At 39.6% G+C, this 27,634-nt stretch overlaps 3 protein-coding genes across 6 annotated transcripts in view; all 3 read right to left on the bottom strand.

Moving 5' to 3' along the window:
• Positions 1-3,049: 3,049 nt before the first annotated feature.
• On the bottom strand, positions 3,050-4,791 carry si:ch211-39i2.2 (uncharacterized protein LOC449866 homolog). The gene is made up of 2 exons (XM_037779927.1): positions 4,509-4,791; positions 3,050-3,838 (listed from the first exon to the last, which is right to left on the bottom strand). The coding sequence occupies exons 1-2, from the start codon at positions 4,693-4,695 to the stop codon at positions 3,393-3,395; spliced, it is 633 nt and encodes a 210-aa protein (XP_037635855.1). The 5' UTR covers positions 4,696-4,791; the 3' UTR covers positions 3,050-3,392.
• A 9,700-nt stretch (positions 4,792-14,491) lies between these two features.
• On the bottom strand, positions 14,492-21,961 carry sting1 (stimulator of interferon response cGAMP interactor 1). The gene is made up of 7 exons (XM_037779926.1): positions 21,679-21,961; positions 20,114-20,340; positions 19,441-19,633; positions 18,128-18,236; positions 17,770-18,014; positions 15,260-15,446; positions 14,492-14,865 (listed from the first exon to the last, which is right to left on the bottom strand). The coding sequence occupies exons 2-7, from the start codon at positions 20,338-20,340 to the stop codon at positions 14,594-14,596; spliced, it is 1,233 nt and encodes a 410-aa protein (XP_037635854.1). The 5' UTR covers positions 21,679-21,961; the 3' UTR covers positions 14,492-14,593.
• A 2,824-nt stretch (positions 21,962-24,785) lies between these two features.
• Positions 24,786-27,634, bottom strand: part of ppp3cb (protein phosphatase 3, catalytic subunit, beta isozyme) — a 40,308-nt gene continuing 37,459 nt past the window's right edge. For all 4 annotated transcript variants that reach the window (XM_037779923.1, XM_037779922.1, XM_037779925.1 and 1 more), the window contains one exon: positions 24,786-27,225. In XM_037779923.1, the coding sequence (XP_037635851.1) occupies positions 27,047-27,225 (179 nt within the window). In that variant the 3' untranslated portion in view covers positions 24,786-27,046. The remainder of the gene's footprint in view (positions 27,226-27,634) is intronic.

Below are 27,634 nucleotides of genomic sequence, written 5' to 3' on the forward strand. Positions count from 1 at the left end.
ACCAAACTGTGGCCGGACACTAGACAGCAACAACAACCACAAATCATAATGTACAGTTCCACAAATTCAAAACTACTACTAGTTGTGCTTGTTGGTCTGTGACCACATTGCTAAACCGTTACAGTGACATCCAATTCAAATGTATCACAAATCTTTACAGTCTTTTCAGCCTTTTTCATTAATGGAACTAGTTTCTTAATTGAGAAAATCTGATGATGTCACTAAACTGGTGGTGTATGTCTGCTTTGTTTAGTAAGGGATCAGTTGGCCAATGCATGTACCAGTGGTTTTGCTTGTTTTGGCCCATTAACTGCAAATTACTTTACATTTCTGCTGACCTTTTTCCAAAGCACGTTTCAAGTTTCACTACCGACCCTCATGCAGGCCTGAGCTTCCATGTAATTCAGGAGACAATGTAATTCATCTTTATAAATCAGCCTCATAACTTGCAGATATAAATTAAACATGCTTGAGATATGGAATCAGTCACAGTAAAAAATGTTTTGCCTTTTATTAAAGAGGACCTATTATGCTCATTTCCAAGTGCATACTTGTATCTTGGGTTTTTACTAGAACACGTTTACATGCTTTAAAGGACCAATGTGTAACATTTAGAGGGAACTATTGGCAGAAATTTAATATAATATTAATAAGTATGTTTTCTTTAGTGTATAATCACTTGATAATAAGTATTGTTGTGTTTTCGTTAGCTTAAAATCAGCCGTTTATATCTACTGTACTTAGGGAGCAGGTCCTCTTCACAGAGTCCACCGTTTTGCTCCGGCATGTTTCTACAGTAGCCCAGAACGGACAAACCAAACTTAACTTTTCCTACTTGGGCCGGAGTCCTCTGTTGTGATTGGTCAACTGAACCAAACTCTTCGGACTCCGCTCCAGCTCCGCTCTAACTAGCTTTGTTTGAGGGCTTGCCAAACTTCAGGAGCAGTGTTTCTGCGGGGGAGAGTAACTCCCTTTGGTGTGGACTTTGAGCTTTGTAACTTTGTAGACCTTTTATATACACAAAAAACTATATAACACACTAAAGGAAAGGGAAAAATCACGGAAGCATAATAGGTCCTCTTTAATATCAATTGTGCGTGGTACTGCCGTTGCAAGTTTCAATGTCTTTGCATTAGTACACCCATGCATCTGAAAATTGACAACGTATGTTTTCAAAGTTCAGAATGCAAGCTAGCTATCATGGAATTTTTTTTGCATGTAAAAGATTGCCATTTGCCGGCAGACTTTAAAATCTCAGATGTTGTAGTGTCCTTGAATGCACCAACAGAGTTTTACCAACCTACCAAGTAAAACAGTTCCGTCTTGGAACTTTGACAACAAACAGCAAGTAAACAAGTTGTTCACATGTTGAACTAACTTAACCTCCAGTAGATGTTGCAGCTCTTTTTTATGCTGTGAATGGAAACCAACAGCTGTCTTTTGAAGGTAGAGAATCAGAATAACCATCTAAAAACGAAACAATAAATTTCTTTGTAAACTAGTTGGCTGTGATGTAAAATGCAGGTGTTTCATTGAGTGTGTTAATGGGCTGAAATGTAGGACGTGGAGTTTGTTGTTGCTGAAATAGTATTGATGCATCCCTGCTTGTCACTTAGGATGTAGCCAGAGTGTGCTATGTAGACAGCATAGGAAACGTGTGTGTAATGTGTGTTAGACGAGAGTACAAAAACAAGTTTTGTATCTGTGAGATGGATCATGTTAAGTTTTGTGTTTGGGTAGCCGATACATGTATCATGTTCTGTTGTACATTTGTTAAATAAAAAGATTATTTGATCTAAACCGAAATCCTATCAGAGTTGTGTATTTGCTGTAGATTCTAGTTCGGTGTCTCGATCACTATATTATCATTCATCTCAGAAGACAATTTCACTTGGTACACTTGCAACATGACTTCCTTCATTAGCTTCCTCGGAAATCTGCTGCCACCATCTGCATTCAGTGTCTTAAATGATCTGACACACTAAACCTTGCTCGTAAACAAGTTGCGTAAACAAGTCAAAGTATCGGCCACATAATTGTTGGCAGCTGATGTTCTGAATACGTAAGGAGGACAGACCTGCCAAAATAAAAAATAAATTAATGACTTCACCAGCCAAGTTAGTAGCCGTGTAATAAAAAGGATAATGTATAGAGAGCCAGTCATTGTTGTAAAATAAACCCCTTCAGGGGTTGTTTGACAGTTTCCAGCTCATTAATGTGTTTATATAGTCCAGTAGGGTGCTTGGCTATTGCACATAAATAGAGTAAATTATTATAAAAATAATGATTTGATGAATAATTACAACCACTGCGTAGTGGTAAAAAATAATTCTAAAATGTATCAATGTAATCTTGATAATCTATTTGCAATTTTTTTTCTTTACAGGAACAGTGTGTAGGATCTGGCAGTATCTAGCGGTGAGGTTGCAGGTTCTCCTGTGTGCTAAGCATGTAGGATTGTTTCTGTACGGTGGCCGACATGAAAACACGAATGGCCCTCTCCAGAGCCAGTTATTGTAAGAGTAGAGTGCTTAGAGGATATGTGAACGCGGAAAGTGAGTGGTGAAGCAAGAGAGAGAGAGAGCGGTGGTGACGGCAGCGAGTTATCGGCGATGCAACATGTGTAGATCTACATGTACATCTCCCTATGTAGATATAAACGGCTCATTCTAAGATTACAAAACCACAACGATTCTTATCAGGTGATTATACACTAAAGAAAACATACTTATTATATTCCATTTCTGCCAATAGATCCCCTCAATTGTTACACACTGGTCCTTTAATCGCAGGATGAAGGCCACAATATGAAACATATGAAAACCATACTGTCCTAAGAGGGTCATACACCTTTAAGAAAGAAGGGGGCATAACTTGAAGTGGGTTTTGCAGGCTGCAGATGGAAACTAAAAATAAAAACCACGACCACTTCGGCCTGGAATGGATCGGCCGTTCAGGATTTTTCCTGAACTCCCCGATGGCCAGTGTGCTGGGAAAAAGTTTTACAGTAAGCACAAGTATACTTAAAAGCAAGCACAGGACCAAGAAATTGTAGTGTGAAAAATTTATTTAACAATTGCATAAATAACAGAAGTACAAAACACTTCAGGAGTGAGACCAGCCCAGTCCTGGAAGCAAGTTTTTATGTTTTCAGTGTACACGTTTTAACATTCAACCAGTCTGTGCAAAAATACTGTATCCATTTAGAACAAGCAGTTTGACCTCCTGCTCTAGGTTAGACATTCATACATGAACAAAGAACAATCCACTTCCTTAAGAGCTCAAATATAACACAGCCAAACTCCCGCATTTTCTTCTCAAAAATTGAGAATAACATTCACACAAAAAAAGAGGTAAACAGTGAAACGGGGTTTTCATTCTTAACTTGCCCCCTAAATGAAATCATGAATGACAGGGCTGGCTGAGGAGTAGAGCTTCCTCTTCACCAGCCTGTACTCTGGTTTCAGCTTCAACACTTTGTTGGTATCAAAGATGTGCTTGAGCGGCGGCCAGCCGTCCTCCTTGTCCGCCTTGAAGATCACAGACAGTTCAAATGTTGGGGTGACACTTGGGTCGACGAGGATGCTCCCCACAGACTTCAGGCCGTCTTTGCCCTCAACGTAGACTGCGATGGAGGCGCCCCGGAGCCCGCAGGGCTCATCAGCAGAGGAGCGCGCCACGTCCTGGCCGACCCTGGCGGTCATCTGGCGAGGCAGCAGCAACATCTGGCAGTGGAGGGTGGAAGCTTTAGCCTCTGTCAGACAGCGCTCTATCTGCCGGGTCACACCCTGCTGCAGGAGACGCTCTTCATGCTCCAAACCAGGGTCCATGTTGGCAACTGGAGAAAGAGAGCAGGAGTGTGGTTAGAATATGTGGCATCAGGTCACAAGCAAGTTGAATTATGCTGATATTCAATTGGCCGTTTGACAGCTACTGACAGTCAAATGCCATTCCAGTGAATCATAAGTAAGGCCATCAGACTTTTAAATAGATAATTCATACAACACTTTCTCACACAAAAAGTGCAATAAACAAGTACAATACCTCAAATCATATCTCTTATACTGTATATGTTCTTAATATGCATGGTACAAAGTATTTCCTTTTATAATTGTAATTTAATGGAGCTTCCCAGCAAAAAGCATTTCACACAATTGTACTTGTATAACCGGCATGACCATAAACATCTTGAAATAATATAGTAAAATAAAATAATAAGTAATCATTTCACTTTTATCATGTGATATAAAGGTCTGGCAATACTGGACTAAAATACAGGAGTCATCAGAATAAAAGCTTTGTATCAGCATCTGGGAGGAGGAGCAGTGTGAACAGCTCAGCTGTCATCAGCTGATCCAACACCTGCATCTATTACATCTGACACATCACCACCAGGGAAATCTGCTAATTGATTTGTTCTTCCGCAAAATTAAATAGTTATAGTTCCTATTTACTACTTACTACTAATTACTTACTATCTACTTTTTATTTTTTTTAAGCCAACTCACCAGGCGAGTTGTTGTCTCTCTCGTCGCAGCTCTCGACGCTCCCCCGCCGGCCTGAGCTGCCCGGTGTTCCCGGTGTTCCCGGTGTGGTGAGCTGGAGGAAATACCTCCCTATCATCTCTACAACGCTGTGTTCCTCCGACTGGACGGACTCTCCGTGTCCGCAGAGCAGAGCCGCCGTATACACCATCCTGATTCCTGTTTGTGAAGCTCCGGTTTCTCCTCCGATCGGTTCGTCTGTGTTTTCTCCATGTAGTTGTGACTGTGTTGAGTTGAGCTGCTGCGGAGCGGAGAGCGAGGAGCTTTATACCGGAGGACACGCCGGTTGCATCAGCTGAGCTGATGGGAGGAGCCGAGCCGTCAGTCGAGAAGGTTCCCGATCTGACGTGAGGTGGCTCATGCAACATGTCCGGACATTGCACGGCAGAGACACAGCAGAGACCTGTGGAGGGTTAACAGACCACAATCACTTTTATACTTGGACTACATTTTCTTAGGATAAACATTTTACCCACCTAACTATCAAAAGTAGTTTTTATTCTCCAGCTAACTAACTAACTAACTAACTAACTAACTAACTAACTAACATACTAACTAACTAACATACTAACTAACTAACTAACTAACTAACTAACTAACTAACATACTCACATACTAACTAACTAACATACTAACTAACTAACTAACATACTAACTAACTAACATACTAACTAACTAACTAACTAACATACTCACATACTAACTAACTAACATACTAACTAACTAACTAACTAACTAACTAACATACTAACTAACTAACTAACTAACATACTCACATACTAACTAACTAACATACTAACTAACTAACTAACTAACATACTAACTAACATACTCACATACTAACTAACTAACATACTAACTAACTAACTAACATACTAACTAACTAACTAACTAACTAACATACTCACATACTAACTAACTAACTAACATACTCACATACTAACTAACTAACATACTAACTAACTAACTAACATACTAACTAACTAACATACTAACTAACTAACTAACTAACATACTCACATACTAACTAACTAACATACTAACTAACTAACATACTAACTAACTAACTAACTAACATACTCTCATACTAACTAACTAACATACTAACTAACTAACTAACTAACTAACTAACTAACTAACTAACATACTCACATACTAACTAACTAACATACTAACTAACTAACATACTAACTAACTAACATACTAACTAACTAACTAACTAACTAACTAACATACTCACATACTAACTAACTAACATACTAACTAACTAACTAACTAACTAACATACTAACTAACTAACTAACTAACATACTCACATACTAACTAACTAACATACTAACTAACTAACTAACTAACTAACATACTAACTAACTAACATACTAACTAACTAACATACTAACTAACATACTCACATACTAACTAACTAACATACTAACTAACTAACTAACATACTAACTAACTAACATACTAACATACTAACTAACTAACATACTAACTAACTAACATACTAACATACTAACTAACTAACATACTAACATACTCACAATAACTAATATTGATCATAGTAATTAGTGGTGTAATGTAACTAAGAAGGACATTTCCTCAAGTATTGTAGGCCCACATATCTCCAGCTTTGAGGAAGCCTACTTGTACTTTAGGCCCACTTTATTTTACTCCACTACATTTATCCAAAAGTAGCTAGATTATGGACGTTTTTATTGGACTTTATTAGTTGTAATCCACAGAAGACATTCCACAAATGTGTACCATGATTTCCAAATATTTCACTATCCACAAACATGTATTTTTTTTTATCTGTGTTGTGTAAAGTCACATCCACAAAAATACAGGGTGATTTGCAAATATGCATTACTTACTCTGTAAATACATATTTTAAGGTTTACATGTAAAGTGATATCTACACATTTGCTGCATCTATTTCTACACATGGAATGATATTTGTGCATTTGCAGATCGCTTTCTGTGGATTTATGGGCCACGTGACATTTGTAACTTTCCTCCTGTTTGTTTACAGAATTTTGTCTGATTGGTAACGCAGCAGATCTGTAGATAATAGCTGTAATCCACAGAAGACAATTCACAAATATGTACCTTGATCTGCGAATATTTCACTATCCACAAACATATTTGTTGTATTTGTGTTGTGTAAAGTCACATCCACAAAAATACAAGGCGATTTGCAAATACTCATAACTTACTCTGTAAATACGTATGTTATGGTTTACATGTTAAATGATATATACGCATTTATGCATCCATTTCTACACTTTACAGATTTAAAAAAACATTTAACTATTTAACATATAGCCAATCGAAATTGAAGTTTACAGTAATGAGTGAATAATGAATTGTTATTTACTTGGGTTAAAATTTTACTTTTATTTCAATATTTCCCCGTTATTAGCACCAAGTTACAGAGTTCTTATCTCAACCAACAACATTAAAATGCTGTTTACACATTAAATGCTCCTGTAACATATATACAGTAATAGTATAACACTCAAAGGGGCATTTCTACGTTTGATACTTAAAGTTAATTCTACTGATAATACGTCTGTACGTTTACTTGTAATAGAGTATGTTTGGTGTATCTGAGTAGGCCTACTTCTTCCATCACTGTTATACTGTGATGTTGTACTGTTGTTGTAATGTACTATTGTACTGATATAAAACCGTTCAGTTATGAACTGCTAACAAATTGAATGGGCATAAATGCACCAATGGAAATCTACCAGCCTCTGACTAATATATCCGTCATACATAATGTGGTCTGACTAAAAATAAATTCTATACTATGAGGGCGTATAGAAGTTGTTCAACTTATACTTCAGCCCAGACAGCGGGACAGTCAGAAATACCTCACCTGATTTCTTTTATTTGACAAAAGCCTGATAGCAACAGGAGAGACAACTTCTCTTCCAGTCCTCCAAAACACAAAACCAAACCACCTGACAACCATACACGGATGATGTAGGGATTATGTTTCTTATTGCTGAATGCTTCTTAGCATTGCTGTGCAATAAAAGTGCTTATTTCATGTATTCATTTATCAGGTTCTTTGTTCATGGACAGGTACGGTCTTGACTTTGGGCTTCAGTCTGTTCTTAAATCAATAACATGTCCATAACATGTCTAAAATAGGCGTGCTGCTTCTTCAAATGTATTTCTACCGTGAAGGAAAATAATGGAGAAATGCTGAAGCTGGAGGTAATCTTCCACAGGTGGAAAGAACAGTTTAACCCCTGACCTGCCATAAATGTTGAGTAACTAAGAGACACAGAAACACAGTTACTTTGAACTTACTTTGAAAGAACACCGGATGAAATAAACAAACATTTATACAATTTTATAATTATGTTGACATTCAATAAAATAGTGCAGACTTTGATCCGTTATTACCTGTAATACATACATCAGAGTTTGCCAAAGATTTCATGAGAAATAAATTACTAGTTCAATCAAATTAGCTTCCTGGTTGGATATAAATAGCCGTAATTATGTAATTTACCACCAAATCTAACCTTCATATCTGCTTTCAGTGAATGTATGTAAGATTCCTGTAAGTGTGTGTTTGTGAGCACGTCAGGTCTAGACACGGTGGCATGAACCCTGCCTTACTCACAGGTGAGTAACGTGGTCTGACACACACTATTCAGACACAAACACACCTGGTGGAGCGTCGGCAGTGTATCCACTAAAACACAGAACTATTTTTTCTTCTCCATCTATGCTTAAGATTTATGTGACGATGTGATGTGAATATTCACCTAAATTAGACAGTTGGTTAACAAACATTAATAATAAATACAGTAGTTCTTCATCGTATTACTGAGCACCAAAAAACTTGAAGTTATGTGTATGGATCAAGGACTGTACTGGACTGTCACACTTGTTTTAGCTGCCTTTCCCTGACTCCCAATCAGTTTTAAAATTGGATTTTAAAGGGATAGTTTGGGTGTTTTGAAGTGGGGTTGTGTGAGGTACTTTTCCAGTCAGTCAGTTTCTTATCTACAGTAAATGACGGTCGGCACGCCCCCAGTTTGGAGAAGCAGACATGAGTTACTGCACGGAAGCAAAACAATGTACTACTGTAGACGGGGCCGGCAGGAAAACGTATTTTAGACACCTGAAAGAAAGGCTCACCTTAAAAAATCAATATCAGTTTAAGTGTACACTAGAATATTTTTATCAGGATACCTTGCCTTCAGACAGCCCTTTCCGACAGGGAACTGAAGCCGCTGTATCCATCTGTGCTCTTACCAACGCCACCAGACTCCATTGAAAAAAACTGTAATTTTACATTTGTGTGACTTTGGTGAATCCGAACTAACCAAAGTCAAGGGTTTAACAAAGTTGCAATATGTGACGAGTTGGGATGAGAACGTGTTGGTAAAGTGGTGAAAATATTCTAAACATAGTGTACACCTAAACTGATATTGATTATTTTAGGTGAGCCTTTCTTTTAGGTGGCTAAAGTACGTTTTGTTGCCAGCCCCGTCCACAGCAGTACCTTGTTTTGCTTCCATGCTGGTACTCCTGTATGTTTCTCTTTAGCATTGCTGTGCGATAAAAGTGCTTATTTCATGTATTAATTTATCAGGCTTTTAGTTCATGGACAGGTAAGGTCTTGACTTTGGGCTTCAGTCTGTTCTTAATTTAATAACATGTCAATATTATGTCTAATATGTCTAGGTGAGCCTTTCTTTTAAGTGTCTAAAAGACGTTTTGCTGCCGGCCCCGTCCACAGCACTACATTGCTTTGCCTCCATGCTGATACTCCTGTCTGCTTCTCCAAACTGGGGACGTGTCGACCGTCATCTACTGTAGATAATGCACTGACTATGGATAAGTACCTCATACAAACCCACTTCAAAACCCCCAAACTATCCCTTTAAAATGTTATTGTTAACTTTAAGGAGCTATTTCTTTTTAGCTATTAGCTATTTTATAGTAAAACGCTTTTGTTAGAGTGTGTTATATGTATTAGGCCAGTTTAATTGTGAACATTTTGTCCTAGTTACTAATCTGGGCCATCTGAGAACATAATGGTTGATTCATACATAGAAACATAACTATTTGTGCTGTAGATTAATGTAGGGGAAGAGCGGAAATTACAGTGGAAATAGTCTCATTAACATTCTCTTCAGTTGTCTGGCTGTCAGGGTTTATAATAAAACAATTTGTTCATCTTAGGAACATAATTCAAACAGCACACACACACATAGCCAGTAGTGAAAGTCCACCTCAGTGGCCTGATGTGAGATCAGCCACTGAGGAGGAAGGTCGTTCATTTTGCAGTTTAACCTCTCACGCCTGACTCGCCTGACTCACCTTCTTGGGAAATCTCGCTGCTATGACATCACAGCTGCTAACCAATCATGTTCAGATTAGAAGCTGTCGTCAGAAAGACTCATCACCAAGAAGGAAGTGTCTTTATGAGGAACTGCAGGGGAACTACAGTGTGGTGACTGTGGTGACAGTGTGTGCTCACTACCTAACCAGTATTGCCTTTGGGTGATGTGTCTGTCACTCTGTGCTTGTTAGACAGTATCTGAAACACAAGTCAGGTAAATGTTTAACACATAACAAAACCGTCCTCTCAACATTTGTTAGTTCCAAATGAAAGGTTGCTTTCATGTATGAAAACTAGCATTTTTCATCTTAACAAGATTCAAGATTCAAGAGTTTTATTTGCCATTTGCACCGATAAGTACATTGGAATTCTGAGCAGTTTACACCGAATCAGCTTTAATAAAAGAAAAAAGGTAGAAAAGGCACAAGGTAGTTACAGTACAAAATAAGTAGCACATTCAACTCAACACAATAAATAAATAAATTATTAAAACATGAAACGCCCTCAGTGTAGTCAATAAATAAACTAAACTACCCTCTGCATAGGAACGATACCCCAGAATACAAATATACAGTATATATGCTCCATGACCATGTTAAAAGAACTTGTTGCTCTCATAAAAATATTTTTAAAAATTATAATTAATATATTTCAGACAATTACACAGTGAAAGGAAGCATATTGCACAGCATTTCAGTCCATTCAACATGAACAATCATTACAAACTCTGAGTAATGGTGATCAACAGTTCAATGTATTATGAAGTCATGGCTAACTAAAGGGACAATGAGTCACTGTTACTGTTAAAATGTAAACTGGGTCACAATAATAGTCAGTGTTATCCATCCATCAACATCAGCTGATGTCGTGTTTTTGGTGGATAACAGGTCAGGCCTGTTTCTGGTAGTCACTGTGGCCCCGACTAAAGCTCACGTGTCTGCAGCCGAGAGTGAGTGTTGTTTTTAAAAATCCTTGTTTAACAAAGAAGGAACGTGGTCAAAACACAAATCCATACCAGTATCCTGATGAAATAACTACGTGGAGAGGACAGGTTACTGACAGACAAACTCGTGCTGCTTGCTAAAACAAAAAACCTTGCTCATATTCCACTTTAGTCCACTATTTGTTGTAGGACTAAACCTAATGATTCTTTTCACTGCAAAGTTATGTTTTTTTTTTCCTTTTAATTGATCAATTGTTTGCTCTATAAAAGGCTGAGTATTGTGCATTGCTGTGATGTTTTGATGGACTTACATGCCAGTGCAAGAATAATCCACTCATCACTTTTATTACTGCCACTTTGTAAAATTTTAAGACGCATAATTGTTGTGTGTTGTTGTGTATGGTGTGTGTTCTGTTTTATGCCAGTGCCAAAGACAAATTTCCATTTTATGCAAATCTAATGGCCAATAATGTAATCAGAATCTGAAATATTAAATTCATCATTACATATGACTCATTGCAAGTTTAGATAGTCCGAAATGTACGTCTTCAATTTAGTTTTTTCTGCAAATAGTCAATTAACCAAGAGGATTAGAAGTGATATAAAATGGGAAGAAAAGGTACATCCAATATCACTCTTGAGAAACAAGTGGTTTGTTTTGCTTTGGGGGTTTTTCTTGACAATTTTTCAAATATGTCAAAATGATACGTTTATGGAATAATTGATTTATTGACTAATCATCTTGACATTTATTTGGAAAAGAAAACTTGCCAACTTTCACATTGACAGATCCTTGATGACTCTCTTCTACAAATCTTATATAGAATCTATTTTATCCTTTTTGTTCATCTGTTGATATGACGGTCTAAATATTAAATCCAAAAATGCACTGGGTAAAATAGTAAATACATCAAGGAGAGGAAAACATGCACATTCTCAAAATTGTTTGTGTTGCTGGGAGTAGATCCCCTCCAAATGACTTGCTCCCGCACACACTTTTCTCTGCTTTATTAGTCAATGTTTCGGTCGACAAGGACCTTCATCAGGACATTAAGAAGATACAATGGTGGTGTGTGTTCTTTTAAACACCACCAAATCAATGTGATTGGATGATTGGAAGTGTCTGCCATCCCTATTGGTTGAGGAAGTGACATCCTCACATATCCATTGCACCATGAAAAAAACAGGAAGAAAAGAGAAGAAAAATACATGTCAAACAAAGAACATCAAACATACTTCACTATTGAAGGAAAACACTAATAAGCTTACCATAAATTATCATGGCACATGATCATAAGTATATAAAGTGTGTGTTGAACAATAAAATATTATAAATATGATAAGTGTGTCCCTAAGACACATATTGAAAGGTGAATAGCTTTAAACGAAGGCTTTTTGCTGCACTCCAAAGCTTCCTGAAAGCATCTGTTTCTGAAAGCAAAAGCATGTGTTGTCTACTTCATTTATTCAGATTGGGCTATCAGAGGTGTTAAATGGGACCCAGGCTATAGACTGTATTAAGTCCATATGTGTGACTTATCACAGCTTCTGTAGTCTGAAGCAAGTGAACTGATGAATATTGAATATCTACTGAATTGCTGCATCTTTTTGACTTGTGACCACTTAAAACAAAGTCTACAAGGTCAACTTGTGGCCTGTGTGGATGTGAGATGTCAGCAACACTTCTACCAAAGAGTGGTATTCTTCTCTGTCAGATTATTTCATTAGAAGGATTTTTAGAGGTCTGGGAAGGTAGAGGTGTTCAAGATTTTTCAAGAAAGAGCATACATTTGAGAAAAGCAGGACGAAATGTAATGTCGAGAGCTTCATATTAACCTGTCGAGGCTCTTTCAGGCACAATGCAGCTGAGGTTAAAACAGTGCTCCATTGTTTGATTTCTATTTTGTCTGTAATTATACATGCTGCTCCATTTGCACGTTATAAATCATTGGTTTGGATCAGATCCCATCGTCCCTCCTCTCACCTCGGCCCTGTCGAGAAGACAATGGGCTGTAAACACATCTGATGCAACTTCACCGAGCAGTTTCAGCTGCAGCGCTGCTGTCAGGAGGTGAGTGTGTGTGTGTGTGTGTGTGTGTGTGTGTGTGTGTGTGTGTGTGCGCGTGTGTGTGTGTGTGTGCATTCATGTGAGACGCTGATAAGCAGGCGCGGTGTCACGTGTCTTGTGACTGCTTCTCTTGTTTATACAGTCATAAAACGTACTCATACATCTTGTACATCTTTCTCTTCCTCGCCACTCTGTCTCTAACACCATGTCGTTCTCTGCTTTTACTACATGTGGTTTGTTGTTTCAACTCATTTATTATCTTTGCAGATTTTGTGGCAAAATTTGCAAGAATGAAAACATTTCTTGCTTTGGGGTTATATTAAAAGATGAACTGCAGAGAGCATTTCATAGCTTAAATGCTGTCATATTGAATGAACTGGTAGCAACAACAGGACTAGTTGACACCTTTGCTCTACTCAAGACTAATCTGCATATTGGCAGAAGATGATGTCCTGTTCCCGTAAACAGGAAGTAGGATAACAAACTCTCCTCTAAACAACACCTTCAGGGTACACTTTCTGTACAGTCTGTCCTGGATATTTTCACTGCACACACACACGGTTTGAATCTCAATGTTGTGGCCTGATCTATTTATCTATATATATTTACATCCAGAGTCATTCCTAAAGATAAGTCAGTACATATTACATAATACATAATTGCTATCGATGTTGATCACAATGACAATAAATTGTTTGTACTTCCTGTTACTGTCAGGTCAGGCAGCAACTGTCACTCACCAAACCATTAAAGGAACAATGTGTAGCACTGACAGCTGGTATTTAAAATGGGTCACAGCAGTCCAGATTCAAAACATTAGAGCCGTGGCCCGTTGGAATATAATATTAATAAGTATGTTTTCTTTAGTGTATAATCACCTGAAAACAAGAATCGTTGTGTTTTCGTTAGCTTAGAATGAGCCATTTATATCTACATACGGAGCCGGCCACTATGTTTCTACAGTAGACCAGAACGGACAAACCTCCTACAAGCTTGGCACACTGGAGAGGCATCAGTTGGTTGCAATTTCCTCACCTCACTGATAGATGCCCACAAATCCTACACACTGCACATTTAAAGGTGCAGTGTGGAGGACTTGGCGGCATCTAGCGGCTTCTAGCTGTGAGGTTGCAAGCGTGTTGAGGAGCTACAGTGGCTGACATAACTGGCCCTCTTTAGAGCCAGTTGTTGTAAGAGTTAGTAGGTCATTTGGAGCACAGCCAGTGTGTAGAGTGTGTGTATACGTGGGAAGTGAGTGGTGAAGCAAGAGAGACAGAGAGAGGCAACGACGGCAGCGAGTAGTAGTATCTAGAGCCAATGTTTGGTTTGTCCTTTCTCGACTACTGTAGAAACATGGCGGCCAGTTCCATGAAGAGGACCCGCGCCCTATGTAGATATAAACGGCTCATTCTAAAGGAAACAAAAAAACAACAACTTATTATCAGGTGATTATACACTAAAGAAAACATACTTATTAATATTATATTCCATTTCTGCTACTATATCCCCCTAAATGTTACACACTGGTCCTTTAAGAAGTTCACATGTTAGAAAATGTCAAAAGGTGGACTACATTATTTTAATCGCTAATGTGTCAGCTTAGTTTATAATAAGAATATAGCATAAAGGTGTGTGTGTGTGTATTTATGTTCCTAAACATGTGTTTATGAGGCTTCTTGATAATCGTCGGTGTCCTCAATGGGTTCCTTCAGAGGCTGAGGTTCCTCCAGGCTGAACATGAGCGTAGGCTCCCTGCTCATTAGCTCAGGACTGTGCCAGACGGCGTTTATAGGCGGAGCACTTGGCGGGGCCTTCGACAACGGGTGCACCATCTCCTGTTGAGGGGGTGGGGTGAGGCAGTACTCCTCTCTCTCCTGCTGCTGCAGGTGTCTGAGGATAGCTTTGGACAGGAAGTGAGGGTCGTCCTCGTGCTCATCTAGAAGAACAAGAAGACATTTTTGAGCATCTTGCCTCAAATCATTTTTCATTGTTTTAGCGCACTCCTTTTCAAAAGTTCATGTTAAGACTGTCACAATCTAATAGTTTTGTTAAAATCACATGGTGAAAAGTTCCCAACACTGATACTCTGACCTTCAGTTACACCCTGTGCAGCACAGGGAGACGGTGTATCAACAAAACCTTTTTTAAAAACACATAAATTGCAAAAGAATCCATAAATACACAAATCCTGATTGTCAATCCTTGTGTGGAAGCGGATCAGCTAAAAGCTGAAATCCTCCTAAAAGCATGTCTGTCTCATGCCACCAGGTGTGTATAAAGTTTACCCACACAAACACACACACAGACACACACTTTGCTCGTCTTCCTACCATTGAGCAGGACGAGTGTGTAGCGGTTGCGACACTCCAGCGAGTGCTCCAGGATGTCCTGCAGGGTCCTGTAGAAGAGCAGCACCTGCTGTCTGCGCTCCGGCTCCCCGAAACCAGCGCTGCTCTCCTGGGACATGCTGTACAGCGTCAGCAGGGGCGTCGCATACTCCACCACACATTCATGGCCCTGTTTACACACATTAACAACAGACACTCAGAGACAGATACATTACAGGGACAAATAATCCTTTAAAAGCTTGTGGAGGTCTGGCACTAGAAATGTTTGATTACCATGTTTTACATGTAGATGGTGCTGTTACTGAGCTTTACTACATTAGTTGTCCACTGGTGAATTGTGGGCTTTAACCAGCAGGTGGTACTGATGCTGTGCTATGGAAGGGAAACAGCATGCTGGAGGTGACAGACTAATCATCTGTGTTGAAAAGGCAGCATCAGTTTTATACTGTATATTCTCAAAATATGTCTAAGACAAGAGGACAAAAGCACTGGTGGAAGGTAACTAAGTACATTTACTCAAGTACTGTACTTACGTAACATTTTTAGGGACTTGTACTTTACTTGAGTATTTCCATTTTATGTTAGTTTATACTTCTATGCCACTACATCTCAGAGGGAAGAATTGTACTTTTTACTTCACTACATTTATTTTACAGCTGTAGTTACTAGTTACTGATTTTAACAAACAAAACATAACAAAACTTTAACTTGTAACAGAGTATTTTTACATTGTGTTATTTAATTGGCAACTATTTGATAATTGATTGTAATTTTTCAATCAAAAATGTTCTCTTGTTACAGCTTCGCCGATGCAACGTCTCCATCACTGTAAAATTAATGTCTTTGAGCTTCAAAATGATGGTCGGACAAAGCTTGACATATGAAGATGACCTTGGACTGTGGGACACTATGATAGACATCTATAGACTAAGTCATTATTTGAATAACTGAAAAAATGGCCACTAGATTAATCTACTATCTACTAAATTATAAGAACACAACTTAACCTGTTTGTCATGGTCTTGGGTTTTGGTTGTAGTTTGTTTTATTTTAATAGGTTCCGTCATCATGTGTCATGTTTTGTTTTACTTCCTGCCATTATGTTTTCCCGTCTTTTGAGACTGACCAGTTTCACCTGTCCCTAATTAGGTCTGCACTCACTTCACCGGTTCTCACTTCACCAGTTAGTCAGTCAGTAAACTGTGTGCTGTTACCTGCCTGCCTTTTTAGATTCTCAGTTTTGTAAGCCTTTTGTTTATTAAATGTTTTACTGCATCCGGCTGTTGTCTGCGTTTGGGTCCTCCCTGTTTGTTCTGCTCTCCAAAGCGTAACACTGTTACCATAGTTGTGCTGAATATAGTGAAGTAAAACATACAATATTTACCTCAGAGATGTAGTGGAGCAGAAGTATAATGTACCATAAAATGGAAATACAAGTAAAATACAAGTACCCCAAAATTGTACTTAAAGCTTCAATAGGCAGAATTTTTTTGGCATCATTGGGCAAAAATTCCATAATAACCTTTCAGCATATTGAAATTCAACTGTTCTGAGAGAGAACTGGACTTCTGCACCTCCTCATGGCTCTGTTTTAAGGCTTTAAAAAATCTAGCCCATGACGGGAGACTTTGGCCAATCACAGGTCAAGGCTCCAGCTCGGCTCCGATTGGTTGTTTTCCTCCGGTCTGGGAAATCTTGCAGATGCCATTAGGAGCACCGGAAGACACAGAGGCACATGATTTTTTTCAGATTACCTGTCTCATGCACTACTGTCAGGATACAGTGACTGTTTTATAAAAATAACTTTTTTTTAATAATTTTTGCTCCAATTCTACCCACTGCTGCTTTAAGTACAATACTGTTTACTTGAGTAAATGTCAAAAGTCCAACGATCATCATCACTCTGTTCTGTGTGATGATTGCAACTGTAAAATAACATCCTTCTGGTAGTCACTTTGATATAACTGGTGGCTATTTCTGGTCTCAAATAAAACTCAGACTGCTTTCACGCATCCCAAACTTCCTTTCCCTCGACTAAACTACAGAGGTGGTTTTGAGTACAATCACTGTTAGATTTGCTACATCAAACATATTGAATATGGAGCACATTGACGTGCCATCATGAAATATTGAAGAAAATATACAGAAGCATCCCCTCGAGTCTGTCACTTTACAACTCTCTCTCTCTCTCTCGCGTTTTAGCTGCGCGGTCTTTACAAATCTGATCAAAGGAGAAAATGTCAGCACACTAAGTCTTTCAACTCACACTGGCAATAAGGAGACAGACACTGAGTTGAATTACAGCACAAGTAGCTCACACTGCAGCTTCTCTGATTACCTTATTTAATGTTGACTGCACCTGAGAGACATTTCTGAATATAATCTGCTACAGATTGTGAATCAGTGTATGTGTTCTTATGTGTCAAAACTCTGGCATGATCTACATCTACCTGCATTATAATCTGTAACTCTTGTTTTACAGCCCCGCCTACCTTCCCATGCTCGCCCAATACTCTGTAGACGCTGTGCTTGTAGACCCGCCCCCGGACTCCGGCCCTGTCGATCTCATTGTTGGGCAGGTTGTCGTAGAAATGGATGTTGTCGTCCCCGTCCTCCAGCTTGTGAGAAATGTTGGCGTTGAGAGGTATGAGGATGAGGAGCTTCCTGGAGCCACGACCCGAGAAGGAGCTGCTGGCCTGATGGGTGGCACGAAACGCTGCGATGGAGTCCTTCAAACCTGAACGGACACACAGACACAATCACATTTTCATTATAGTATATTGAACAAGTAAAGCCCACATTCAAATGATCGTATGTAATCTGAAATGTGTGCGTTGTGATGTTACTGACGTGGCAGCACCAGACGCAGGTAGCCAATATAGAAGGACCAGGCCAGGCCGTGGGCCACGTTCATCTTCCTCCCCTCGCAGATATCTGACACCTCCACCTCCGACGGACCCTGCACACCGACCACAGAAACAACCAGAAAGGATGTCACAACACCTCACCTCTGCTCAGGGGCTGCCTGACACCTATGAGAGGCGATAATTTCTTCATTTGGGGTCCATACCGGGAACTTGCAATTTGATTTGTTTCCACAATGCCATACTGCGCTTTCATAGGAATTCTCAACCAACGTGTGTTTTATTGATAAAAGACTTGATAGTGAAGCTCAGGATGTGAATGACATCTGAGATGAGGCGTTGTATAAACACTGGTCTCTCATTTCTGACTGTGTGACAGTATTGAACGGTTCACCTTCTCAAAAACTTTCTTTGATTATTTTTTTATTTTTTTTCAAAGCCACATCAGAACCATTTTTCTGTGGCGGTGACAGGCAGTGAAGCAGAAACTGACACTGCTAAATTAGTGATATAGAGTATTTTTTGAAACATAGTCCTAAAATTGGTTTCTAGTAGCTGCTAAAGTATAAACAAAGCTGAGATGCCCTAGATGTCCACGCCTTAGGCTTAGCGACATTTTGCCTGTTATGTAGTCCTGTACTTACCAGGGATAATGGCAGATTTACATTCAGAGAAGTATACATGCTAATTTTAGGGTTCTCTACATGATATCCAGAGCATTGATATAGCATGAGAGCCATGCGGAGGCAATAGAAAATGCTCCCAATCTCGCATTTAGCGTTTTTGTAGCCTATTTTGTAGCCATACTTTCCTATACAATTTATTAAAGTGTCCCCAATGCTCAGGTTCAGGCAAGATTGCAAAATAATTATTAGACATGTGTATAAAAGAAACGTTTGTTCAACAATAAATATGAACTTGCAATCCTATCATGCGTCAAATTGCATTGAAGTCTATGGGATCTTCAGGTTTTTTCCCCCCAAAAGGGGGCGCAGCCTTGACTTTTTGTGAAGTACTGGTGCCGGTCTGATGTATGAATTACCAAAGCATGCTGTTGTGTTTTAGATCTTTCAGTGTTTTTCTATGACAGTCAAATGTTTATATTAATCTCTGTAAGAATGGAAACCAGTGGCAGCCTAGAAGGACAATACAGTATATATAGTATATATTAATATATCTGGGCATGCCATAGTCCTTTAAGAAGGAACACATACTTTTTTGTGTTTGTACAGCAGTGGAAGAGAAAGACAGAGACCCCAGAAAAACAAGTGGTGTTTGTGTGTCTGGTGTGGACCTCACCAGGACTCCCAGGCTTTTCAACAGTGCGTAAAGGGCCGAGGCCAGGAAGAGGAGTTCCCAGCATTGGCCTTTGTGTGACAGAGGATCTCCGGCCAGGTAGAGCATGAGGCCTGCCAGCGCCACGGCCAGCAGGGTCTTTCCCCCCAAACCACAGGCCGGCAGTACGTGGCTCAGCAGCCCCCGGCCTCGATACCTGGTCAAAACAGAGAGGATACTCTGTGTGTGATCACCTGAAACTAAGAATCGTGTTTTCATTCGCTTAGAATTAGCCCTTCATATCTATATAGGGAGTGAGTCCTCTTCACAGAGTCTGCCATGTTGCTCAAACGAAACACACTCTAGAGAGAACTTTGCATGTTTTTACGTTACCTGACGGCCACCGTAGTTCTCCGACACGCTTGTGAGCCGCAGAGTGCAAAACCGTGGTACCGGCAGTTGCGTCTGACTTCCGTTGCTCCTAAAGTAGTGTTTTCATGGTAAGGATGGCCTCTGAGCGACGTGAATGGCGTTACCACGGTTTTACACTCGGTGGTTCATGTTACCGCAGTCGTCGAGTACTATCCAAGTCAGACCAGACCGCAAGGATTCAAATTAAAAACAATTTATTTTCTATACAAACACACTACCAATTACTCCGTCTCTCCTCGTACTCCAACCACACCTTTTCTCTCACCTCGTATTTGAATGGTGAAGCATCTCCTCTGCTAGCAGACACAGCCCGTGTAGCAGGGGACCAAGGGTCAGGATGAGAATTACCACGGCAACCCATCCAAATAACCTTTCAGGAGACAGGAACACTACGACTCCTATTGTGTTGGCAGCCAGCGCCGCGGCACACACCTTCGGCAACGTCCCGCGAGGCCGAGGGATTAGAGCGTCCTGATCCTGGAGGCACTGCATCTGTCAGGGGGACAGTCATACACCAGTGGATAAAGTGCATCAAAACAGATGGATGTTTTGTGGACATTGGACACAAGAGTTTATATCTAGTGATGAAATATGTTCACTACACTCAATAAATAGAAACAGATCACGCTAAAAGTGTGGGATCAGAACTTCTTGGAGGAGGTACTGAGTCTTTAAAGTGGACATTTATTCTGAATTGCACTACTACAGTCTACTCTCTGTGGGCTGAAACAGGTGTTGTGAAACAGGTGTTGTGAAACACGTTGGACACCGGGCTTAGTCATAGCAAGGGTTTTTTCCATCATCTATAATAGACACACAGGTGCTGTGTCAATGGGTGTGGCCTGTGGACTCTGAACATGCCAGAAGGTTTCGTTATGCAGAAGAGGAAAGAGATAAATTCATCACTGTGTTTGTCCCTGATAAGGCTGTATAGAAATAACTGGATCAAAGACTAATTTTGACTTTTGTAAAAACAGACGATTTCCTTATGCTTACATTTTTTGGATACAATTTATTCAAAAGCTGAATTTACTAGATGTGTGGCCATCAATAATAACATCTTACAAGTTACACTTCCACGCAAGGTTGTAATAGTTTTGACTTTTCAATTTCATTTTAGTTTAGTTTTCAGAGTGCGTTTGCTAGTTTTAGTTTAGTTTCAGTTTTTCAGAAAGATTTAGTTTTTGTAGGAGCCATGTATTTTATTTGTGGTATTTTATTTGTGTTAAGTGTTATATGCCTCCAAGCACTATGAGGTGTAGGATGTAGGCAGAGGCTGGCCTCAGGTAATAAAGGCCACATGTCAGTTACAACAGGTGCTGCTGAATAGAAGGAGCAAACTTTGCTATTTTGTGTTTCATATGACAACATGGGCTGTTTATGTTTCAATTTAAAGATTAAAAATGATTAGAAGTGACTGACACAGATGGACATGATTGGTAAAGAAAGGTCTTTTTTTCGGTAGCGATATATTATAGCTAAAAAACTAAAACTGAAATTGTAATTTTCTTTATTTTGTTGTTGTTGTCTTGAAAAGGGTTAGGGTTTCAGTTTACTGTAACATACTTCTCGCTGCTTATTTTAGTTTTAGTTTTTGGTTTACTATAATAACCCTGCACCCAAGCAATTAAATCCATTCAAAATGCATTCCAGTATATCCACATTGTAATGGAGCAAAGATGAGGTACATGTACTGTTTGCACTAACTATATTTGAAATAGACAGTTTAATATGAAGCAGTGAGGTTTCAAGAAACTCCCTTTCTACCACAAACACACATCTTTGCATATTAAAACTAGACAAGAGAAATGAATGTATGGAGGGACTCACCTCGTTGTGTTTGCTGTGATCCTGACTACCGAGATGTCCTTTGTCTTCTGCCGCTCCTCTCTCTCTGCCTCTTCAGTCATCATCCAACACTTTCACTTTCGATTACCGATAAATGTCCTCCCATCTGTATTCCAGAGGATCACGGTGAAGAGAGGGAGTGGGAGGGCACAGAGATTAAGGAAAGGCTCATGAAAGAGGAAGTTTCATTATAACTATACAGATTTTTGAGTCAAGTTTGCTTCCTGTTGTCAATTATTTCACAATAGATGCAGAAATGTAGCAGTGGTCATTAGTTGCCCCCTTTTGTTAAGTCATTTGGATATCAAAGTGGAAAAACTACAGTACAGATGGGGATAAATAAATAAAAACCAACAGAAAGTACGTGGGCCAACATGAGCCTTCTGCTCTTTGTCAAAGTCTATGTAGCCCAACTTGAGGAATCATCACTCTTCTCAAATAATATTCCTTATGTTGTTGTTATGATGGTTGTGGTGGAGAACTCTGTGTAACACATTGGTCCAAAATCTCCCATGGGTGTTCGATTGGGTTGAGATCTAGTGACTGCGAAGGCGATAGCATATGATTTACATAACTTTCTTATTCAAGGCTATTTTTGATGATATATTATTTTTATTTGGCTGCTGACAGTAGAATACATGGTAGGATACATGGGGAGAATGAATAGAACCAGAGTTGTTGTTGTTGTGAATAAATGGTATGTATTTAGACTAGTGGTTCCCACCCTTTTCTGTCTGACATACCCCCACAGCTCCAGAAGTAACTCAAGTACACCTTCAGGGACTTCGGAGCCCAGTAGCCATAGAGAGAAAAAAATAAATAAATTGAGGGTCAATTGATCAACTATAAAGTCGAAAGCATCCTCCAAGTCAGCATATTGCTGACGATATAATCCACAAACTTTCAATATTCTCGGTAATTGCCTTTTATTAACAATAATCCCTGACAACAAAGCATGGGGGTCCCGACCCCCAGCTTGGGAACTTGGGAGTCACAGCTACTACTGGCTGTGGTTTGACTTGTTATACTGAAAAGATGCCAGACGATCCATTGCTGGAAGAGTCAGAGAGGAGCAACCTTCTCTTTCATTATGTAGTTCCGGTAAAATTAAACTGAGCCATGTGACATATTGTAAATTGTGTAACATTTACAGGAAATACCTGAATAAATTCCATACAGAGCATAAGAGGATGACAATGAAAGTGGTGTGATTTAAGGGTGTTACTGTAGCCTAATAGCAGGTATAACCTAAGCCAGCATAACCCCCTGCACCTGAAAAAACCTGTAAAAATGGCCTATTTGATTTGAACCACTCAAATTCAGTCTAAAAACATTATAATCAGCTTTCAAAAAACAAGTGTTGTTAACATGTCTTGTTAACTCATATAAAGCTTAATTAGAGAGTCTCTATCCATAGCTATCTACAACCAGAGACAGGTGGTGGCTGGAATGAATGACGTGCTTGTGCACTGCCAAAATTATTTAATTATTTAATTCGTACCCACAAATGAATAAAAAAAATGGAAATGTTTGAATTAAATTGAAGTCACAAATTATAACTTGTGTGCACAAATTAGTATTTTGTGCACACAAATGAATCAAAACGTGGTCTCAATGTAATTTTCCTCTCAATGGCCACTCCCAGGCTCCGTAATGGACAGAACCTGCTATGTTCCAAATGTTATTGAATGTTATTTGAATTTATTTTAAACTGTATATTGTTTAACATTGTTAATTACATAAAAGTGTTTATCATTACAATATTTTTTCATACAATTAAACTTCTGTTTAGGTCGGTTTGTTTGGTCATGCATTCATTTGCATTCCTACTGCTGCTAGAGAGAAGCTAGACATTTCAACCACTAACAAACATGATCTATTTCAGCTGTTTATCCATTTCTTTGAGCTACCTATATATTACTTTTCTGTAACGCATTGCTTTTAGCTAACTGTTGAAACAGTCTATCCATTAGGCTAACTACTTTAAGACAATTTGAACTGTTTTGACATTAAGTTAGCCTACTTTTTAACAAACTAATGCAAACTGTTTCAACTTCTCTGTATACTTCTGTGCTAACTAGGTTAACTCAGTTTTGATGAGCTCTTCATTGCAACACATGGCGTTCAGGTGACTCCATGTAGGCCTAATTGTAATGTCTTTTTATTCATTTAATTAAGCTGCTCCATAATCTTTCTACTTACCCTTCTGGCAACTGCAGTAGTCCTCCTCTATGTACAAGTACCCTGGTTGACCACTAGGCAGGGCCATGATGGCTACCACTGAGGAGACTGAGGTCATGTCCTTGGTATTGCTGACACAGCGTTGAGGTAGGTAGGTCTCTGGCTGCTCCGGGGCTGCACTGCTTTGGGGGATTGATACTGATTCATAATAAGAGGAGTTTACATGTACTATTACACACATATTACACAACTGTTTTTTTTTTAAAAGCTGATTATAATGTTTTTAGACTAAATTTGAGTGGTTAAAATCAAATAGGCCATTTTTACAGGTTGTTCAGGTGCAGGGGGTTATGCTGGGGGATTTTCATCTTAAAACCTGTTTCAAAAATCCTACCTGTTATTAGGCTACAGTAACACCCTTAAATCACACCACTTTCATACGCATCCTCTTGTGCCCTGCATGGAATTTATTCAGGTATTTCCTGTCACTCATCTGTAAATGTTACACAATATATGTCACATGGCTCAGTTTCACTACATAATGAAAGAGAAAGATGCTCCTCTCTGACTCTTCCAGCAATGGATCGTCTGGTATCTTTTCAGTATAACAAATCAAACCACAGCCAGTAGTAGCTGTGACTCCCAAGTTCCCAAGCTGGGGGTCGGGACCCCTACAAGGGGGTCAAATAAATTGAAGGGGTCACAAAAGGATTTCCTAGGTAGGAAATAAAAGAAACTAAATTCTGCTACACAAGATTAGCCTTCTTTTTCTCTGTGAGTTGGCAAACAATATAACAGGTTCAGTCTTGATGAAGCATTCCTTTCTATGTTCAGGGCATGTGTAATCATTTGTGTGCGTGTGTGTCCATGCTCAATGTTATACGAAATAAAGGCTCGGTATGCATACCAAAGGTTCATGCATATTTTATTCAAGAGTAAAAAAGTGGATCGTCCCATGGGGCATGCTTACAGTGTTAGTGACTGGGGAGTCAAAACAGAGAGAGAGAGAGAGAGAGAGAGAGAGAGAGAGAGAGAGAGAGAGAGAGAGAGAAACAGCAAGAAAGACAGAAAGAAAGTAAGAACCGTGGCACAATTTCTATGGCACAGGGTCTCCCAGGGGGGTTCACCTCTCCCAAAGAAGCACAACAAGATCAACCAAGGAGCAACGCAACATGAAGAGCAACCAGCAGAGAGAGAGAGAGCTTAAATATTAAGAATAATGTCCATAATAAATAGAATCATAATAATCATAGAATCATAAATATCATCAAATAACAAGAGGAATCATCAAGAATTATGATCAGAGAGAGAGTACACTTTTTTCCTTTAAATTGTGACGGCGACACACCGGCTCTTCTGTTAAAATGTGTCTTGCTGCTTTTTGCTTGAAACAGCGCAAATTTTAACCATGCAATCATGCTTTTGGCTGCCTGAATGCCTGTGCCTCGGTATATAGTATGGTCATTCATCAATGCTAGTTTAATATTTGTTTATCGTTATTCATATTTATCGTTTAAAAACAACTCCTGTACACCGACAAAGAAGAGAGGAGAGAACGTGGACTTGACACTTTGAATAGAAGCGTACCGTCATTCTGTACAGCGTTGAAAGAAACTGGATACACAGGTTGTGAAAAAGAAAGAAAAGAAAATGTGAAAAAAATATAACACAAAATGATACAAAAAAATAAATTAAATTAACATTATGTACAAAATAAATTATTCCTCAGTTCATTTATATTAGCCAGAAAAACAAAAAGAAAATCCTACCATAGTGAAACACAGAGCACAAATATAATCTTCACATTATTATCAAAGAACTTAACTCTGCATGCATTGATGCGTTAATATAAATGCTTTACAAAGACCTTTTCTTCAGACTTCTTCTTGTTGTCTTGGCTTCTGCCTAAACCAGAAGAGTCTGTTTCATCTGTGAAATATTATTTCCTGCTTTTTAGGCCGGAGACTCCCGGCCATCACTGCTGTTTGGTAGCAGACAGCAACACGGGAAGAAAGGAGGATGTAGATAGAGAATGAATAGTATGACTTCACATTTCAACTCCCCCCCCGGCTCCCTAATGCATCCTACATCCGCTATACTGCATCTTGCATCTTGTGACCGTATGCATCACATGTGCAATAAAACCTTTTTATGTAACCTATTTACACAACAGGTGGGGAGAAACACTCAAATCTGATCCAGGCCCAGTTTCAAGCCTTTCCCGAGAGCTAACTGGCCTGGGACCAGAGTTTTAGGGGAGGGGGTAGGGGACCTCCACTTGACTTCAAGTGTAGTGCTACAAAAGCAAACGGGAATCTCCTCCCGAGAAGGAAAAAGGACAGCGAGGGCTCAGATTAGACTGCAGCTGAGATGATCTCCGCACATCTCTCGCCAACAGATACCACACCACACATCAAGAATTTTTCTCGCTGTTGCTTAGCTGACGGCGAGATCAGCTCGTGTTTGCAAACGAAAACGCATTTTCAAATAGAAGCGCACGGACATTTACATGTTGAAGCATGTCTGCACGCACGCAGACAGGCATATCCACAACTCCATAACTCAACCTATCGCAAGTTTGGTTCCACTTCCTGTTTTGGGACGCTAACAGGAAAAAGAAGCATACATGTCTTTAAAACGCCCCTCCCCCCTGATTGCCATCCCCCCAACGTACAAACACTTGACCCCGCCCGACACAACACACACTACCGACACAGCCACGTCCTGCTGACAATGTCAACCCACGTCATGCTGACACTGCCAACCCAGTGGTGATCCCCAACATACACGGTGAACAGCAGCTCCTCCTGTTTTGCTTGGGGAGTGTTTTTGAAGTTTCCTTCCTGTCGTTGTGCAGGTACATGGGAGTTGAAGTTCTTTAAATGGGGCCGATCAGTTCAGTGAAGAGCCTTTGGTGGTAAAGTCCGGGTACGCTCATGCCTTTAAATACAGCTGAGGGCAACGGGAATGGGGTAGGTAATCGTGTGTGTGTGTGTGTGTGATGTTGTCTGTAGCCTATTCAGTGAATGTAATACTGTGTTTGTGTTTATGTGTGTGGTGCATTTTTTGTGTGAATATATGCTTATGTACACGTATCTATAAATTCTGTACCACGTCAGAGTTGTTGTAACTGCAGGTATGTGTCTGGGCATGTGGGAGTGTATGTCCATCACTGTATATTGCTGTTGCTGTCGGTCCCATTGGGCTCTCCCATGTTCATGCGGCTCATTGACAGACCCACGCTGTTGACGCCTTCGCGTCGCGGAGGCATCCTTTCGTTGATCCGGTCCAGACCTTTGGCTTCCTCGAAACTGCTGATCCGATGCTGCGGAGAGAAGCCTCGGATGGCTGCGGAGACAGGCAGGCACACACCCACCCACACGCAGACACACACAAACATACATACATGCACACAGAGTTAATATTTAACAAGACATTAAGTAGAATCTTGTGTATCCAAACCCTGGGAGCTTTGAAGGAAATATTCAGAGCGCCGAAATGGATTGAAGATTCCAAACCACATTTTATTCATTTATGAAATGTGAACATTTCCAAAGCATTCAGTCTGTTTTAATTCAGCTTTAAATGCTTTAAATTGAGCACACCAGGAAGGACATTTCAATAGTTTTAAGCCTGATTGTGCTCCTTTAGCAGAGGGACATTTCGGGTTTGGATGAACAAGGTTCTGTCATAAATGCACATCTACAGGGTTCTAACACCAACATCTACACACATCAGCAAGTGCTCATCTATTGTC

This window comes from Sebastes umbrosus, chromosome 9, assembly GCF_015220745.1.
Source record: "Sebastes umbrosus isolate fSebUmb1 chromosome 9, fSebUmb1.pri, whole genome shotgun sequence".
NCBI lineage: Eukaryota > Metazoa > Chordata > Actinopteri > Perciformes > Sebastidae > Sebastes > Sebastes umbrosus.

Excerpts from the sequence above, each read along its gene's own strand:
- si:ch211-39i2.2 (XM_037779927.1), bottom strand. The coding sequence starts at position 4,695 with ATGGTGTATACGGCGGCTCTGCTCTGCGGACACGGAGAGTCCGTCCAG. Across the intron at positions 3,839-4,508 it reads GAGAGACAACAACTCGCCTG|TTGCCAACATGGACCCTGGT; the intron begins GTGAGTTGGCTT and ends CTCTTTCTCCAG.
- sting1 (XM_037779926.1), bottom strand. The coding sequence starts at position 20,340 with ATGCAGTGCCTCCAGGATCAGGACGCTCTAATCCCTCGGCCTCGCGGG. Across the intron at positions 18,237-19,440 it reads TGAAAAGCCTGGGAGTCCTG|GGTCCGTCGGAGGTGGAGGT; the intron begins GTGAGGTCCACA and ends GTCGGTGTGCAG. Across the intron at positions 15,447-17,769 it reads TATTGGGCGAGCATGGGAAG|GGCCATGAATGTGTGGTGGA; the intron begins GTAGGCGGGGCT and ends GTGTGTAAACAG.